The following is a 19,364-nucleotide window of genomic DNA, read 5'->3' as shown; positions in this document are numbered from 1 at the left end:
ACAGAATTCACTATGACATACCTCAGAATCAGTAAAAAAGTTGTAAAGGAGCACATCGTCAAATTCTAAGCCTTTGGCTTCATAAACTGTGAGCACAAGTGCTAACCCCAGCTCTTCTGGAATTTTCTCCTTTGCCACTTCATTAGCTACAAGGATTACCTGGGGAGGGAGGGGAGGAGAAGAAGAAGGTAGGAAAGGAAAAAACCATCAAATTCTACAAAGAGAAATCTGGTAAAAGCTCACTCTATTTCTGTGGGAGGCAAGTAACGTCTTTAAACGAGAAGTGGCCGGCAAGGAATTGGTCAACCAGGCTAGCTGAAATATTTATAACCGTTCACTCGCCCATCTCTGACACTCACCCATTCAGGAAGAGGGGCTATTGAATTCTACACTGTGGAATGATTCGGCCTCCCGAACCTTTTCTCAACTGCACACTGCTTTTTATTTCACAACACGCGTTCCCCAGAAGCTCACCTGGTGGGCTCCAAATTCAATGGGCTGGGTTTTCCTTTTGTTCCCTCGGAGCAAAATTGCCAAGTCGCTTACACTACAAGACTCCAGGACAGTTGGTTTGGGACCATCAAAGAGGCCAGAGTCCCTGGGGAGGCGATCAAAAGATTCTGGGAAATAGAACTGAAGTAAATCCACCACTCCAGAGGCCAGATTAAGGATTCCTGACATAAAGGAGAAAACACATGTCACATAATGAACAACACAACAACATGACTGGGTTTTTTTTCTGTTTTTGTGCTTGTGTGTGTGTGTGTGTGGTTTTGTCCTGAGAAGCAGCATTGGCCCTGAGGGTATGGATCACTGCAAGCCAATTTCGGGTTCCCATTAGGTTACCACTTTGACCCTGTGCGGAATCACTCTGGGGACAGGGGATGAAGGCAGAGACGCGTTGCTAAGGTGTTGGTGGGATCTCATTCTCGACCTACGTTCATATTAGAGAAAAACACCTCATAAAGAAATGTCAAGGCAGAAATGTAATTTGAACAATCAGTGTTGTTAGGATGCTAATATAAGGGGCTGGTATAGATGGTGAGGAAACAAAAATGATTCTGACCCTTGGAGCTTGGAGCACTGGAAATGTTGCCACGGTAACTGCAGTGCTGGATGTTAGCTGGGGGCAGCAGCCAAGGCCTCCATCACCTTTCCACCACATTTATACCCAGCCGAGATAGGACTAAGATGCAGAGCGGTTTTGCGAAGAGCTTTCTCCCTGGGACCCGTTTCTCACTAAGCTCCTGTCATGTCTTGTCCTGTCTTGTCTTGTCCTATCTTAGCCGGTCAGCTGGCTGAACACTACCGCACAACAAACACCTTCATAAAATTATCTCATTTAATCCTCAGGACCGCCCAGTGAGACAGACCAGACAATCCCACCTTTATGAGCAGAGACTCCCAGGGCCAAGAAGTTAGCAAACCCCTCCAAGTGACAGGATTTGAAGCTGAATTGAACACAGATCATCTTGGGTCTCTCTGCTGTTCACAGGGGCCACGTGTCCTTTGCCTAACACCAGATAGAATACTACGTCCTTGGTAAAACGCCACGAAATGGGCATACGTGTCCCAATTGCTATCATCACCAAATAATAAGGAGAACTTTTACTATCCAATAATAATATTACTAGATGTATACAGTGAGACCACAGGTGGAAACTACTGAGTCAAAGCAAATCAGCCGCTACTGAGGCTCCCTCCCCCTTAAGAGCTAGCAAAGGCCAGAGATCCATACTCATGGGAGCATCAGAAAAGGGCAGGGAAGTGTTCGCTGCAGTGATAAATGGGAACCCACTTCAATGCCTTCTAGAGAAACTTAAGCGAGCACACCCAAAGAATAAAAGATGGTTCCACCGTAAAAAGGAATGAAATTCTGGCACATCCTCCAACACAGAGGACCCTGGAAAACGCTATGCTAGTCACGTAGCCAAGGCCACATACTGGACGATTCCTACGACATGAAATGTCCAGAACCGGCAAATCCAGAGATAAAAAGTAGATCAGTGGTTTCCAGAGGAGGGAGGGTGAGGGGAACGGGGAGTCACTGTTAATGGTACAGGCTTTCTTTCTGGGGTGATGAGTGACAATGTTCTGGAATTAGATGTTGGTGACGGTTGTACAACCTTGTGTATATATTAAAACGACTAACTTCCATATTTTTAACAAGTGAATGTGGGAGCACCTGGGTGGCTCAGTCGGCTAAGCATGTGACTCCGGCTCAGGGCGTGATCTCACAGTTCGTGGGTTCGAGCCCCACGTCGGGCTCTGTGCTGACAGCTCAGAGCCTGGAGCCTGCTTCGGATTCTGTGTCTCCCTCTCTCTCTGCCCCTCCCCCTCTCACACTCTGTCTCTCTCCCTCTCTCTCAAAAATAAGCAAACGTTAAAAAAATTTTTTAATAAAAAAATAAATGAACAGGTGAATGCTGCACTACATGAATCTCAATTTTAAAAAAAGAATACAGCATAAGAGAAAATATTCACTAAACACAGTGTATATTCACCACATAATCAATACATACAGGTGCATGATAAATGCATATCATGTATATTTTTAAAAGATCCAAAGGACATGAAACAAAATATTAGCAGTGAGCGGCCCTACAGGTAGCTTGTAATTTTTTTTAACATTTTCTGTGTTTCACAAAGTCTCTATATCTAGTACATCTAATCTGGGCTTTTCCTGGTTCTATAACCAGAAACGTATACACACAGTCTTCCCTCTATCCCAAGAGAGGAGGTGGGAGGTGGGGTCTATGCAGTCGCTATCCTCACGGGTTACTTAGCCAAAGTAACCAGAACTGGTCCCAGGAACAACTCCCCCTGCCAGGCTCTACCATGCCAACCATAAAGGCTGTTGGCCCCGGACCAGCAGCGCTGAACCAGGGGGTCGACCAGAATGAGGAGCTCATTCAACTACTCGTGCCAGATCCTGCCACTGGATCCAACGACACAAAATGGGTGCCACTGAAGCCACTCCCTGGGGATGAAAAGAGGGAGTCATCCAGTCCACACACAGTGCCAGGCAGGGTAGGAGCTCTGTAAATGATTCCTGAACGGATGAAAAAGGGTCAGGGCTCTAGTTCCTATACGAAGAGCGTAAATTACTTTGTGCCAGCTCTTCCTACACAACCCAAGTCTCAGGGATAAGACCACAGAAGAACAAGAAGTTGAACTGCTCAGGCCCAGCCAGGTCCCACAATTCAAATGCAACATCTGTGAGGTCTTCTGGAGCCCGGGAAGCTGGGCTGAGTTCTGTGGCGTCCCCTGCACTCTGGGAGGCCACCTGCCTTCCGATCATTTTCTGACTCCTTGGCAGAACAAATCAGAATGTTAATCTAATTTCACAGTGTGTGTGTGTGTGTGTGTGTGTCAATGTGCATGTCTATGTGTATGTGTGGTATGTATGTATTTTCTCTTTCCACCAAACCAAAGCCAATCTGAGATGCATCTAGAAAAAGAGCATCTATCAAATCCTACAAGAAACATCAGACGTAAATGGTGAAATATTAGAAATGGTCCCATTAACTTCAGAAATAACAGGCATCTGTTATAAAGTCTCCAAAATCTAGTACATCTTATGTGGACTTTAACAGATACCTGTTAAAGCTACTACTTAAGATCCTAACCAATGAAATACAACAGGAAAAAAGAATGATCAATATAGAAAAGAAGATAAATACCACCCTTATCTGCAGAAAAATGCCAAAATCTAAAAGTTAGAATGTTCAGCAAGATTGTTAAATTGACCAGATCAACGTATAAAACCCAGCAGCATCCTCTATACCAGTCATAACTGACTAGAAATGTAAAATAAATAACTGAACGGGAAAAGGGGGCAGCCATGAGAGTCACAAAAAGTAGAAGATCCCGAGGACCAATCTAACAGCTGTGTAAAATGTCTGCGGAAAATGATAAAATATTACTGAAGGCACTAAAAGATCTGAATAGAGAAACATGCCAAGGTCATGGCTCAGAAATCCCAAGGATGGAGAGATGTGAATTCTTCCCAAAGAGCAATAAATTCAATGAAATTCCAATCAAAATTACAAAGAGTCCGAGAATCTGATGACTATGGTAAATGTGATATCGTGATAATAGTACAAGAACAGACAAATGAGACAAATCAAAGAAAACCGTGAGTCACAGATGCAGGAGAAAAGCAGCCTTACAAATCAGAGGCAAAGGTGGACCCAGAAGTGAATGGCGTCAACACAGCTGATTCTCCTTATGGAAAAAAGTCAAATTAGATCAGAGAAGAAGGGTTAGTTCAACAAAGACACTGTCACACCACACACACATTTTAGATAGATTAAATTTAGTTAGTTAAATTTACCCAAATTTAAATACCCGTCTACAGGGGTGCCTGGGTGGCTCAGTCAGTTAAGCGTCTGACTTCGGCTCGGGTCATGATCTCCCAGCTTGTGAGTTCGAGCCCCGCGTCGGGCTCTGTGCTGACGGCTCAGAGCCTGGAGCCTGCTTCGGGTTCTGTGTCTCCCTCTCTCTCTGCCCCTCCCCTCCTCGTGCTCTGTCTCTCTCTCTCTCTGTCTCTCAAAAACAAATAAACATTAAATACCTGCCTACATATAAAAAGCAAAATTTAAAATCACAGGAAGATTATCTAAGAGAATATCTTAATAACTCTAGATCAGAAGAATTTTGTAAGACACAAAAGAACAGACCTTAAAAGAAAACATTCATAGGTTAAAATTTAAAGTATCTTCCTATTAAAGGGCACCATTAAGTATATACCGTTTTACCGTAACAAAGTTAAAAAGACATGCCACAGAATTGGGAAAAAGATCTGCAATAAACATACTCAACACAGGATGTGAAGGCAGAATTCATAGAGAATTCTGAGCAAATCCGTAAGAGAAACAACTCATTAAAAAGGCAGGCACAGGAGAGCAGACAATTCACAGAATACCGAATAGCCAGTGAACGCAGGAAAGGACGCCACATCTCAGGAAAATGGAAATTCAAGCCACACCAGATGTCATTTCACACCTACCCCAGGAGCAAAGCAAGAGGCTATAACACAGATCCAGAGAGATGTGCTCAGGAAGGTTCACTCCGGGATCACAGTGAAAAACTGCCTAATGCCCGTTAACTGGAAAATGAATAACAAGTCGTGGTACAGCCATAAAATAGGACGCTGACAGGAGTCACGACTGCAGGGACTAGAGCTCCACATTGTCCATATGCAGAAATCTCAAAACATAGCATGAAGCAAAAATGCAAAGTGGCAGGAAGATATGTCTGGCACGATGCCATCAGATAAAGTTTCTAAGCGTGTAAAATGATACTCTCTTGTTCACGGACACATGCAGGACACAGGGGGGTGAACGTGCGAGCATCCTGTAAACCATAAAGGAAGGGCTCCAGCGCGGATGTCGTGTTATTCAAACCCTCTGCCCCTTGGTGTTCTCTGTAAAATGGGAAGGATGCCTAACCGGCAGGGTTTTTGTGACGATCAAGTACAGGTGCTCTGCATCAGCTGCCTGGCGCCAGGAAGGGGCACAACTGAGGTTCAGGTTAAAAGCACCTGAGTGTGTGTTATTCCCGACTGCCTCCTAGCTCTCTCTTTTGGCTTCTCCTGGAGAGAAGTGGCGCTTTGGGGATTAGTAACTGGTCATCGGCATATTGCCGTATGTGGCACAAGCTCCTGCTTCCCAAGTGTTTTAGCAGACGTTCTCGAGCACTTTCAGTGCTCCCCTGGAATGTTCTCACATCATGGCAAGGTCCCCAAGATGCACCTTCCACTCGGCCGCAGCTTGAATTATCAGCCTAAGGATGAGCGGCAGCCGAAACCACAGGATCTCTCGTTCACGGGCTCATTTCCTCACAGACTCCAAGATACTCCCCTCACTTCAGCTAACAAGGCCCAGCAGTGCCAGGCCAGCGCCCAGGCACCTCCCCTGCAGGCAGGCACGAAGCCCGGACATACCTGAATGGGACCTGTAATTCTGGTACAGCTGGTGGATCTTCTTGGGCTTCCGGACGGCACACTGCTTGTCCGAGGTGCTTTTGCTGGCGTAGTGGAACAGAGAGCGCAGGTCGCTGAAGCGGAAGGCCACCCCCTTCATGATGCTCTGGGCCGTGTCCCCCGTGAGGAACATGGCGTTGGGGTCATTGATGCATTTCATCAGCAGCGCCAGCTCGGCTTGAGTGAAGTCCTGGATCTCATCGCCATAGAGCTCGTGGATGGACCACGGGAGCACCTTGACCTTCGACAGCCTCCAGGACAGGTTGTACAGAACGTCCTCTTCGTCAAAATAACCTTTCTGAGACCTGATCTGCTGGTACAGGCAGAAGAGACTGTAGATCTCGCTCCGGTCTTCCTGGAAATTGGGGCACCGCTTCCTCCCTAATTTCTTATATGCTTCTTCCGTGAGTCTCCCCTGCGGGCAGCTGAGGGCCTCAAAGGACCCCTTCAGAAAAGATTTGATCTCTTTCCAAATCAGTGCAGGGTTGTAGGAGGTTTTCCCTTTGATCATTTTGGGCCATATTTCATTGGTGAACACCTCAAATGTCACATACACCCGGGGGTCACTGTCGCACGGACGCATTTCCGCCGCCCTATCCTCCTCACCATTGTCGCCGTCCGCCTCGGCCTCCTCCTCCTCCTCCTGCCAATTGGGGATGGTCACCTCCTCCTGTGTGGACCATCCCACGATGCTTCTTTTCAAGCTGCCGTCTTCGTTTCTCAGAAAAAATGGTTTGGGCAGAGAAGCGTCCAGCAGGAGGAGCAGCTGCTTGGAAGTGACAAACAGTGGAAAGTTCTCGTCCCTCAGGTCCTGGAGTTTGTGGACGTTGGGTTCCGGGGGTCTGTAGTGACTGGTGGCCTTGGTAGACTTGGAAAGCTCGATGAAATTCCGCTGTACCTCCCGGCACAGGACGTGGTTCTTGGTCACGAAGATCTGATGTAAATGCTCCAGCTGGCGGAGATGCTCTGGGGTGCGCGCTTCGGCCCCCCGGCCAGGCCCCCCCGGCTCCCCGCCGGGTCCCCCCGCACGGGCTTCAGGGTCCTGCTCCTCGTCTGTGCCGTCCACGGCTTCCGCCTCCCGGGAGCCCTCCGCTTCCTCCTCCTCCTCCTCCTCCTCCCCTTCCTCCTCCTCCCCTTCCTCCTCCTCCTCTTCCTCTTCCTCCGGACCCGGACCCTCCTTTCCGGGGTCTACTTCCAGCCTTCTCTTCAGCCACATCTGTCTGGCCAGCAGCGGGCTTCCCGCCTGCCCAGCCTTTTCCCAGTAACCGTGGAAATTCTTCCACAGCCGGTACAGGCAGCAAGTTGTCTTCCCGGTGCCGCTGCGGCCGATGAGGATGATGGGCTCCAGCGGCCTGGGGTTGAGGCCGATCACGGCATGCTCGAGTTCGCCCACCCGGAAGGGGTACTCCACCGTGGCCGTCGTGTCGTTGAGGATGTTGAAGGCCATGCTGGTGCTGAAGCTGTGGAACTTCATGATGTTGTACTCTGTCTCCACCGCGCTGGCGGGCGGGAAGTACTCGGGGTCCGCGTGCCCCCGGCTCTCCTCGGCCTCCGTGTCTTCCACGTAGCAGCGGGGTATGCGCTTGAGGACCTTCACGCTGGCCGACACCTGGCCTTGGTGGATGCCCTTCAGCTTCTTCCGCAGGACGCAGGACCGGCCCCGGTTATAGGCGCTGCAGATGGCCCTGATGGAGTCCGACAGCTTGCAGTGGTCCAAGACGATGTCCCAGATCCGGATGATTTCTGTGTAGACCCGACCCGACTTCTCCGGGCAGCGCAGGGTCCGCTCCGTGGTGATGACCTTCTCCGGGTTCTCGCTGCATCGAGGGGAGAAGTCGATGGCCAGCTCCCAGAGCATCCGGGCCCCCTTGTCCAGCTTGGCCTCGAAGAGCCGGATGCTTCCTTTCAGATGTTTCAGCCGCTTCTGGAGGCCTTGGGTCCACTCGCCGTTCCCCAGCTGCTGGATGGCTAGGATGACTTTCTTCTTCATGACCTTAGTCATTACCTTACTGGACAGCTTCTTCAGCATTTCTGAAGTGCACTCGATCTCCCATGTCATGTTCTCGAAGTCCTGGAGGCAGGCCTCGATCTCCTGCGTGCTCCAGCTGTCCAGATCGTCACTGCCTTCTCTCCCTCTGGGGCCAGCGGGAACGAGCCGCGAGGCCCCGAGGCCCGCCTGAGCAAGTCCACCCCCTGCCTCGAGGATGGTGTGGCTGTTCCCACTGGAGTCAGAGCCTCGCGCCCCCAGGGCTCGCTGGAGCTCGTCCTTCTTTACCTCCCTACCAGCTCCTGTCTCCAGAGGCTCAGAGCCCTGAGAACAGTCCTCTGGGAGGGACGGATTCGGTTCAAGCTGCTGAATTAAACCCGTGATGTCCCGCACCAGCCGGTCTCTCAGAGAGCAGGGCCTGACGGCCCCCGGGTCCTGCTTCGTTGCCTGTGCACCCGGGAGAGTCTCCCAGCTGTCGGGGACCACAGCTCCTTTGGGCAGGGTCCTGGCGTTGATGCTGCACGACAGAGACTTGGATGAACCCTGGGACCTGAGCTGAGACGTGTGACCGGGGGCGGCGGGCCTCGGGAGCCTCCCCGAGTGGGCGGCAGAATCCTGCCGGCTCCTGTGCCTGGACTCGGCCAGAGCTTTGTTCCAGGCCAAGAGCAGGGCATCGTTCTTCTTGATCCGGTGCCGCGCGTCTTTGCCTTCTTTGTTCTTCAGGTTGAAGTTGATGTCAAACTTCACCAGCAGGTCTATTAGCTTCTTCATCCGCTTCAGCATGCCCTTCTGGAAGAGGATGTGCATCAGCGTGTTTCCGTTGCTGTCCTGGGTGTTGGGGTTGAGGTAGCAAAATTCAGCGGGGTTGGACCAGAAGAGATCCAGCAGGTGGCTGAGGAAGTTAAAACCGATGTCAGCTGAAAGACACAAACCAAACCCTGTGAGTGCTCCGTCGCTCTCCCCAGGGCACAGAGACCCCTGGATTTGGAGAGACGCCAGCCAGGGGCATCTCAGAGCCCGAAACTTCCCCCAAGTACTTGACAGCCCAGGGGTTCACAAGCAGGGACGGTCTGCTCCCCGAGGGACACCTGGCCTCGTCTGGAGACACCATTGGTTGTCACACTTTGGGAGGCGGGATGGGCATCTAACGGGTAGAGGCCCAGGATGCTGCTAGACATCCTACAATGCACGAGACAGCCCCCACAGCAAGGAATCGCCTAGTCCAAATGTCAATAGGGTCAAGGTTGAGAAACCCTAAAATAGCTTCATAGCATTCCTGACATAAGATTTTTGTCAGGGCCCCTGAAAATGGTGTCGATAACCGGGAAGTATTCGTCGGCTACGGACAACCAGGTGAAGAATCAACCCGCGCCGACCATTCACCGTGACGGTTGCCCCTTCTCATCAAGCTATGGGTGAGGGGCCGGGAGACAACAGGTGGGGCTGACCAGGAAATGGGCCTTTTTCAGAGCGCTGGCTTTCCCCACAGGAAAGACAAAAAAGCACGGCATCAGTTCTAATGCCCAGCTGCCCCTCCGAGGAGAAGACTGCTTAAAAAATAAAGGCCTACCTCTGATATCTAAAAAGATGTGGAGCGCTGCATGCAGAGGGGTATCACCTTCCGTGAGGGTGATACCGCGGGGGTCCGCACCCTTGGTCAAGAGAAGAAAAGCCAGCTCAAAGTCCTCGTGTTTCAGGCACAAGACAAGCGGCGTCTCCTGCCTGTCCTGGAGACCCTCGGGCAAGGCTGAGGAGGCAGAAGAGAAGGACACCCGTGAGCTGCATCCCTGTGACGGGGTACAGCCTGGCTCACCGGAGGAGGAGGGGCCCCCTTCTGCCACTTACTCCGAGAGCTGACGCCGACCCGGCTTCTGAGCCCCTCTTACCACCACCCCTTCTGGGAGGCGAAGGCTTCCCAGAGCCCTCCGGGTGAAAGCCCAAGTCCGCGGGCCGTGCCGCTCCCCACTCTTCTGCTCCCCCTCACATCTTCAGCACCGGTCGGGAGCGGGGACAGGGCCCGTGAACAACGGAAATGCCGGGGCCTGCCCGCCGCCCTCCCTGACACACAGTCGGTGATCAGGTGATAGGAGTATGGCTTCCCCGAATCTTTTGCGTCTACCGAGCTTCTTCTTGAGGCTGCCCTTCTACCCTCAAGTGCCATCTTCCGTGACACCTCTCCACCCCCGACATCGGCTTCCTTCTAGCCCCGTCCGCACCCCCTCTGCACCGCAGGCTGCCGACCTCCACCCCTACACTCCGCACACGCCCCCGGCAGCCACACATTCGCTCCGCCCTTGCCCCCCCAGAACCCGATTCCAGGGAGGCACTTCCTAAGTGCTCGCTGACTCGGGCACGAAAGAGAAATCCCATGACGGCCAGGGTCCAGGCAAAGGTAGTAGTAACGCTCTGCTCGAGGAATGGGTTTAAAGGCATTAAACTACGGGGGGCATTCCATCTACCTCCTGGAAAATGTGGGTACAGCCAACGCCTGCAGGCTTTGTGTGGCACTTTGAGAGCGGAGGACCAATGAACGGCCTTCCCCCTTAAACAGCCAAGCAAGCAGAAAGCCACACAGCCACGGTGTTCTTCCAAGAACCTGCATGCATGAACTCATTTTATATTCAAAACAACCTAAGAATGGGGGGGGCTGTTATCATTCTCATTTTATAAAGAAGGACATGAAGGCAGAAATAGCATGCCCGAAGCCCCACAACTTGTAGTGGCATTAGTTGGGGGGCGGGGGGAGGGGGGGAGAGGGGGGAAGAGAGGGAAGTGGGAGGAGGCTGGTGTTCCCAAATTAGTTTTAAAATAAACCCAATCCGGGCCACCTGGGTGGCTCAGTCGGTTGAGCGTCCGACTTCGGCTCCGGTCATGATCCCGCGGTTCATGGGTTCGAGCCCCGCATCAGACTCTGTGCTGACAGCTCGGAGCCTGGGGCCTGCTTCGGATTCTGTGTCTCCCTCCCTCTCTGGCCCTTCCCCCGCTTGCACGCATGCTCTGTCTCTCTCTCTCTCAAAAATAAATAAAAGTTGGAAGGAAGGAAGAAAGAAATAGGAAGGAAGGAAGGAAGGAAGGAAGGAAGACCAACTCGACGGCTCACTCCGGACATACACTGACCCACATACAGTGATTGTGCTGATTACAATGGCAGATGTTTCCACCCAGCAATTATTTGGCCATGTCTTTAAAAACAAGCACCAAATCCCAGTCCACTGACTAGAAAAGAATGCCAGACTTTGACAGGGATGCACACAGCATCCTGAGCGGAGGGAAGAGTCCGGCCGGCCATCGGAAGGAAAAGACTGCCGTGGGCCACACCCAGGGCCAAGGGCCCCTCCACGCACCTGAGGTTCCTCACACAAGGCAGAGGACAAGACAAGAAAGGTAAGTGGAATTCACAAAGACGCAGAGAGTTCCTACAGGCCAGCTACAGGCCAGCACCAACCGACAGGGCATTAACCCGGCCACTATTGCAAAATGAGACGCTCCCCAAGAAGAGAATGGGGCAACATTTAGAGGAATCTCCAAAACCAAGTGAAAGCCCCGCGACCAGCGGTGGCCTGACATCCCAGGGGACAAGCCTCCAGGGCTCGTCACGGGCCTTCTCACCTCCACTGTCGATGAGGCAGCCCAGGAGCTGCATCCTCCGAGGGTCCCAAGCGCTGAGGCGGGGGATGAGGGCGCAGAGGTCAAGGTCGGAGAAGTTGCAGCCCTTGAGGAGGCAGTCGCCCAGGGGCGGCTCCCCATTTACCTTGCGGGTCAGCAGCAGAAGCACTTCAGGCCACTTCTGTTTCTCCAGCAAAAACTTGATGAAGGTGTTGGCGCAGTCACGGTTAATGTCACAGACCAGGTCAGGAGGAATTTCTTTGAAAAATAAGAATACACCACACGCCCCAAAAAAGGTGCATATGATTTCTGAACGCAAATACCGCTCAACACATTTAGGCATAATTAACAGGAATTTACCGGTCAGTGTTTGTAAGCACTGGGGAAAACAGAAACAAGCCATTCCTTTGAGCACACAACTCAGCCACTCATAAACATCAGTAGCAGCACCGGCCATGTGACCCTCTTGGGAGGGTTAGAAACACTCGAAGGAGAGTAGAGCCTGGCCCCGAAGGAGGGCAGAAAGATGACTGTGTCTTAGAAGAAGACGTAAGTCAGGCCACTCTTCAGAGGTTAGAAGGGCAAGAGCCTGCCTTAAGTCTTGCATAATATAAAGAGTGTCTTCTGCTTAAGGAACACTGAAATGCAACGAGGCACTGTAGAACAGTTGCCGGATGGGAGCGAGAGGATGGTTTAACCCAAATTCCTAATTTCACATCACGAGACGCCAAGTGTTTCCATCTGATCTCTGATGTATTCCATCAGAGACAAGATAATGTTATCCCAGTTCATGACGCTGGTATATCCCATGGATGGGAAACTTCTAACAGAGGTCCTCAGTAAGTAAATTGCCAGATTCAGCAAATAAAAACATAGGATGCCAGTTAAATCTTTCACGTACTATTTGGGACACACTTAAGCTATATTCATTGTTTATCTAAAATTATAGGGGCGCCTGGGTGGCTCAGTCGGTTAAGTGGCCGACTTCGGCTCAGGTCATGATCTCGCGGTCTGTGAGTTCGAGCCCCGCGTCGGGCTCTGTGCTGACAGCTCAGAGCCTGGAGCCTGTTTCAGATTCTGTGCCTCCCTCTCTCTGACCCTCCCCTGTTCATGCTCTGTCTCTCCCTGTCTCAAAAATAAATAAAATGTTAAAAAAAAATTTTTTTTAATAAAATTATAATTCGAGGCGCCTGGGTGACTCGGTAGGTTAAGCGTCCCACTTCTGCTCAGGTCATGATCTCACAGTTAGTTCGTGAGTTCGAGCCCCGTGTCGGGCTCTGTGCTGACAGCTCAGACTGTCTCCATCTCTCTGCCCTTCCCCTGCTTGTGCACGCTTTCTCTCTCTCTCTCTCTCTCTAATATAAAATAAAACATTAAAAAAAATTTTTTAATTATAATTCAACTGGCATTCTGCAGTTTGTCTGGCAATCCTGGCAGTAAGAAAGGAGGGAGGAAGAGAAGAAGGGAAGAAATCAAGAGTCACCTAAATGAGAGCAATTTAATGTGCATTGCTAGTTTTTGCTTCCCACCTTTCTCGAAGATTTCTAAAATAAACACTCACTTTAATGTTGAAAATAGTCATTTGAAAACGAGAAAAACAGGACCCTGGACGAGGTGCTCTACGCCCATCATCTCAGCAGGTAGGGACCCTAGCTAACGCAGGGTTGAGGAAACCAAAGGTCCTGAGGTTAAATAATTGGTCCAAGGCCACAGATCCGGTAAGTGGTAGAGGTTAAGATTCAAATGCAAAACTCCAAGCCTGAAACACAAAGATCTGCTGCATACCCTGAAGAGCATTTTCCTTCCACTGGCTACTCCTTCCTGCATTCTCTGGAAAATTAAGAAATCTCAGCCCTTTGGATGGTCCGAGTGAATGCATTACAGCCCAATTTTAAAAGTACTAACTTTCACCTACTTAGGGTTTCTAGAATCTTCCCTAGTTATCTAGAATGTGCCTCTGAAGTTCTTTTCTAGAACTTTCCTGATTTCCCCCTAATGAAAAAAATTACATTCAATTCTACAATAACTTTATATCCCGACATTAGCCACTATCTATAGAAGAGAAAAACATCTGTAGCATTTAAAAAACGATCATATATGTAAAAGTAACTGTTGCAGGATACATGATAAACCGGAAACAGAGGCTGATGCTGGGGGTGGGATTTAGGAACTAAAGTTCAAAGTGCATGATCTAGACTTTCCACTGAATAATGTTCTGTGCTGTTGGAATGTTTTACATGTAGCTCATCACTTTTATTTTTTTTAATTAATTTTTTAAAGATATTAGGAAACAGGGAGAGCCTGGGTGGCTCAGTCAGTTAAGCATCTGACCTCGGCTCAGGTCACGATCTCTCGGTTTGTGGGTTCGAGCCCCCCGTCAGGCTCTGTGCTGACGGCTCCGAGCCTGGAGCCTGCTTCGGATTCTGTGTCTCCTTCTCTCTCGGCCCCTCCCCTGCTTATGCTGTGTCTCTCTCTGTCTCTCAAAAATAAATAAATGTTTAAAAAAATTTAAGGATACTAGAAAAGAGTTTTAGTGAGCATACATCATCTTTGGCACAACCGAACGTTGCGAGCAAAATTACCTTGCAGAGAAGAAAGGAGGCGTAAGAACCTTTGAACTACTTCTTGCTTCAGAAAGTTTTTATGCAGCAGCCAGTTTCCTGAGTTCATGTACTTGACCAGCTGCTCAGCGGCCTTCCGGAAAGTGTCGGTCTCGCTAGCGGGTCCATCACCATTGGTCAGTCCTACAAAACAAGCAGACGATGCTTCTGAATACAGGGGCCAGACGATGCTTCTGAATACAGGGGCCAGATGATGCTTCTGAATACAGGGGCCACAGCCGTGGCAGGTTGCAAAAACAACCCCAGGTCTCCACCCCTCCGTGTACGCCCGTGCTTTGCCAGGTGACTTCGCATCACCTTCCATCAAGAGGTGGAGCCTTTTCTCCTCCCCACCCTGGCTTCTGGCCTGGCTTCTGGACTTCTAGAATGCAGTGGGTGTGATTTTGATGCTCGTTCTGAGGCGGGGTCTCAAGAGGCCTGGCTTAGTTCTATTTGCTCTCTTGAGACCCAGGCCTCTGCCATGGGAATAGGTCCAGTCTCGTCCTTGGGAGGACAAGAGACAGCGTAGAACAAAGAGGAAATCAGTCCAGCTGTCCAAACTGAGGCTCCATAGATGTGAAAGGGCCTGGCCAAGACCGGCACGTCCACAGACACTTGGAGGAATTCAGTTAAAGCTACGAGAACAGCCCAGCCTAAACTACTGACCTGCAGGATCATGAGCGAAATAAGTGCTGGTTGCTTCAAGAGACTACATTTGGGGAGCGATGTGTTACACGGCTATAGATAACTGACATAACAACAGTTCAGGGAAGTAAGACAGCAAGAGGAGGGCTTAGCACCACAGTAACATCCAACCATACGCCAGCCACCCGTGAGTCTTACTGGCAAGCAGGAAAAAGCCAAGAGGAAGGAGCCACCTCTCTGGCCAGAGAATGGAAGACAATACCCCCTTGGTTCCATTTACTTGAGAAAGTCGCCATGATTAGAAAACCTCCGCGGAGACAATGTTGAAAAGGGCAAATGTTTTATTTTGCTATCAGGTGATACACTCAGAAAGCGCTCGTGCTTACAACGGAATCTTACTGAGCACATAGGTTGTGTGTTTTCACACCCAGTGGAAAGGGCCTGGCCCACGGCGTCAAGTGCCATCACATCGTGCAGAGACGAACGAATATTCAACGTCATGTTCTAATAGAGCAGGGACGCTTTAAAAGAGATGAACTAGTTGAAAATGAGAAAAAGATTGAAAGCATCCTGTCTTCATCAGCTTCCCCAGCAGCAGGCCCCGAGTCAAGGATTTGTGTGCAAGCTGCTCATGAAGGAGGCGACCAGCGGAGAAATGGGGGAAGCAGATTAGGGGTCAGGGAGGAAGCCAGGTGGCCTTGCCTGAACCCACAGGGGAGCTCCAACGTGAGTACTCCTAACAGGTGTCCCCATGAGAAGTCAGGGAGACGGGCTTTCAAATGCTCACCTCACTGTGTCACTGGCTACAGGCTGCCCTGAGAGCGTGTAAATTCCCAAGCACTCCTGGTTTGAAGGAACACAAGCAAAACTGGCTCCATAAGCCGGTCTCCTTGAGAGCAAGCCTTGGGTGTTGGCTTCCCACACTGAAGGCACAGCATGTCAGGGAGCACACAACAATGGTGAAAGGGACCCAGGATCCAAGCACAGTTCCAACATTACCTGCTGTGCCTTCTGATATACACCGGGATCCCCTTTCAACACATCAAGTCAGAGCACCAGAAACACACACACATACACCCACACAGCAATACATACTGACCTCGGGGACAAACGCACTTTGACTTCTACTCAAGAGACCTCCAGGTGCCAGACAGAAGCAAGACCCACTTTACACCATCCTCCACAGAAAAAGAGATGGAAACCGCGTGGCAAAGGAAGATCTACATCACCTCAGCCAGAGACCCAGGAAACGTGTATGTGGTGTAACACTGACTGACTAGCACTCCCAGATCAGCCCTCCCAAGTTCATCCTAAAATGCCAACGAACACATAGAAAACAGTGAAAATTCATAGAACAACACAACAGTGTTTCACAACAGTGAAATTCACAGAACAACCGGACCCTTGGAAAAGGAGCCACTTCCAACAGTCTCGTGTGCCCGACCTCACGCCATCAACAGCTTTTCTAGAACATCATTCTTCCACTAGGGAAACTAGTATAAAAGTCTTCTTGAAACTGAACAGAAATATACTAAGCTTGACAATACAGACAATTAGATGCGGTTGTATAATAAACGCATGGTTGTGTGGTTCTGAATAGTCAAGCAGTGGGTCAGAGAAAATTCCACACGTCAGGAAAGAAACCAGAGAATGATATCAACAATGTAAAGGTGCGTAAAAGGGGGCTCCTGGGCAGTTCAGTTGACGAAGCATCTGACTCTTGGTTTCGCTCAGGTCATGATCTCGTGGTCTGTGAGTTTGAGCCCCACATCTGGCTCCGTGCTGACAGTGCGGAACCTGCTTGGGACTCTCTGTCTCTGCCTCTCTGTCAGCTCGTGCTCTCTCTTTCTCTCTCTTTCCCTCTCAAAAATAAATAAGTAAACTTAAAAAACTGTTTAAAAAGACACATAAAAGGAAAGGTGCTAACACCCTGATGATGGTGTTTCTGGGCAGACACAGGCGACTTGCTTATTACTCTGAATCTGTTTTGTTCTAAATTTTCCATAAGCTTAATAAGAGACAAGAGAAACATCAGAATATAAAGTTGCTTATACATTATAATCACAGATTTTTTTTTTAAGATGATTATGTAAGTGCTGAATAACAACAACAAAAAGACTGGATAAAATAAATGTTTGTTTTTACATAAAAGTCTGTTTTTACAAATTTTCTACAATGATCAGGTTTACTAGATATATATATAAGCAGATTTAAAATTAAAAGTTGGGGGGGCGCCTGGGTGGCTCAGTCGGTTAAGCGTCCGACTCCGGCTCAGGTCACGATATCACGGGCCCCACATCGGGCTCCGTGAGGCCAGCTCAGAGCCTGGAGCCTACTTAGGATTCTGTGTCTCCCTCTCTCTCTGTCCTTCCCCCACTCATGCTCTGTTTCTCTCTGTCTCTTAAAAATAAATAAACATTTAAAAATTTTTGGAAAAAAATTAAATCAAAAGTTAGAACGAAAAGAGATCTTCTGGAGTTGTAATCGTGCTCAGAAGTGTTAGAACATAGAAACAAACCATTTCAAAAAGAGATTTCATTTTTGCCTGAAATTCTTCTTTCAAGCTAAAAAAGGCAAAACTGGTTAAATTTTAGTACACACATTTTATCAATTTAAATTTATGTACTCATTTCACTTTTACAAAAGAAAAGAAAAATGTATAACCTTAAAAGCATGGAATAAGACTAAATGACCAAATCACAAACATATTAATTTGGGGGGGGAGGGAGGTGAGTTTATGGAAAATTAATATTTTCTTGTTTTCCTTTTCTATACTTTGTGAAATTTTTAAAAAGAATACATTGCTTTTTTAATAAGGAAAACATATCAGGAACATCTTTTAGGTCGATTCCTGTATGTATGAAAATGGGGCACCATCTCGGTGCTGAGGGCTGGTAAGATGACAAACCAGGGCCTCTGAGCCCCAAGTTCCGTCTACGGGGGAAGCCCACACACACAGAGAGAAGCTTCTCGTGTCCTCCGAGGGCTGTGCACAACACAACGCAGCTGGCTCCCACTGGAGCCCTGGAGGGAAGGCCTCAGAGGCCTGGAATGGTCCTCATTCTAAGTGAATCAGATAGTACAAAATGAGGAAAATGAGGGCTCCGGTCCTGAGAGAAGAGCGACGGAGGCCAGAGCGGTGGGCCTGCCGCCACCTGGTGGTGGCCGTGAGAGGCAGGGAAAGGCAATTAAAGAGTTTCCCTCACCAAGGTTTCAGTTACACGGTCGACGGTCGACTGCAGTCCAGAAACAGACGGTGGTCCTGCTCACAAATCGTCAGAAGGTCAGTAGTACCCTAAGGCTCTGTCGCAGTGCCCACCTCAGACTCATGTCGCCTCATCAGGCAGGCATTTTATCGTCGCACATCATCACAAGAAGGGCCAGAAGAGTACAAATAAAGTGTTTTGAGAGAGCGAGAGAGACCACATTCACCTAGCTCTTCTTACAGTCTAGATTGTTATAACGGTTCTGTTTAATATTAGTTATTGTTTTCAATCTCCTGCTGGGCCCTAATTAAACTTTATCATAGGGATGTATGAATAGGAAAAAACATAGGACATCTGGGGTTCGGTACTGTTCACGGTTGCGGGCGTCCACGGGGAGTCGGGAGTGTCCCCTGCAGATGGGGCGGGGGACTGCTGTATGTAACCCTGACTCTAGGACTAAAGCTTTGCTCCTCCAAATGGGCTCTAGCTTCCCCAGGTAGTTTGCAAGAACTGCAAAATCTCAGGTCCTGCCCAGAACCTGCTGAATCAAAATCTGCATTTTCACAGCCTCCCAAATGGCTCCCATTAACATCAGAAGCTCTGGTTTAGAGAACAGCACAAGTCTTCAGGAAGACCCTTTATTTCTCACCTAGGTGCAAAAGCCATCCTCTCCAAAGACGTTGTCGCCATAATCATCAAAACGGGGCGCAGAGACACCCAGGATGAGCCGAGGGTGACAGCTTCTTTTACCCTACTCTGTACATTAGAATATTGTCCGTCCGGGTACGAAAAGCTAGGGTCTTGAAGGCGCTTTACTTGGGACCCCAGATGTAAAAAACAAAACGATTAAGTTTGTGGACTCAGGTCAGGAGCAAGGGTCCCCAACTCTCTAGCAGCACCCTTCCCAAAGATAGTGTGTTTCGAACAAGCCCATTAATGTGTGAGGATGGGGAAGGATTAAAGTCCATAAAACCCTAATCTTTATGACTGGAGAGTTACCTTTATGCCCATAGCCCTGGGCCCTCCCTCTGCCTGTCTTCTCAACTACTACGCTGCTGAGAAAGACCACGCTGGGGCTGAAGTCTAAAACTACACTGTCCACTACGATGGCCACTAACTTAATTAAGTAGAATTAACATGCATTAAATAAAATGAAATTTCCAGTTCCTCCGTTGCATGGGTCACACATTTCAAGTGCTCACTAGCCGTATGTGACCAGAGGCTATCACATGAGACAGAGCAGATATAGAACATTTACATCACTACAGAAAATTATATTGCATGGTACTCGTCTACAAAGATTCCCGGGCCCCACCTTAGATTTTAAAGTTTGT

The 19,364-nt window shown here is 49.2% G+C and overlaps 1 protein-coding gene across 1 annotated transcript in view; it reads right to left on the bottom strand.

The window, feature by feature from the left end:
- TRANK1 (tetratricopeptide repeat and ankyrin repeat containing 1) overlaps window positions 1-19,355 on the bottom strand; it is a 47,290-nt gene extending 27,935 nt beyond the window's left edge. The window contains exons 1-6 of the mRNA XM_049629048.1: window positions 14,162-19,355; window positions 11,583-11,837; window positions 9,544-9,720; window positions 5,948-8,890; window positions 475-674; window positions 22-159 (exon numbers count right to left, since the gene is read on the bottom strand). Coding sequence (XP_049485005.1) covers window positions 22-159; window positions 475-674; window positions 5,948-8,890; window positions 9,544-9,720; window positions 11,583-11,837; window positions 14,162-14,504 — 4,056 coding nt within the window. The 5' untranslated portion in view covers window positions 14,505-19,355. The remainder of the gene's footprint in view (window positions 1-21; window positions 160-474; window positions 675-5,947; window positions 8,891-9,543; window positions 9,721-11,582; window positions 11,838-14,161) is intronic.
- Window positions 19,356-19,364: the final 9 nt, after the last annotated feature.

Source organism: Panthera uncia, chromosome C2, assembly GCF_023721935.1.
Source record: "Panthera uncia isolate 11264 chromosome C2, Puncia_PCG_1.0, whole genome shotgun sequence".
Taxonomy (NCBI): domain Eukaryota; kingdom Metazoa; phylum Chordata; class Mammalia; order Carnivora; family Felidae; genus Panthera; species Panthera uncia.
This window is presented reverse-complemented; position numbering and strand designations above follow the sequence as displayed.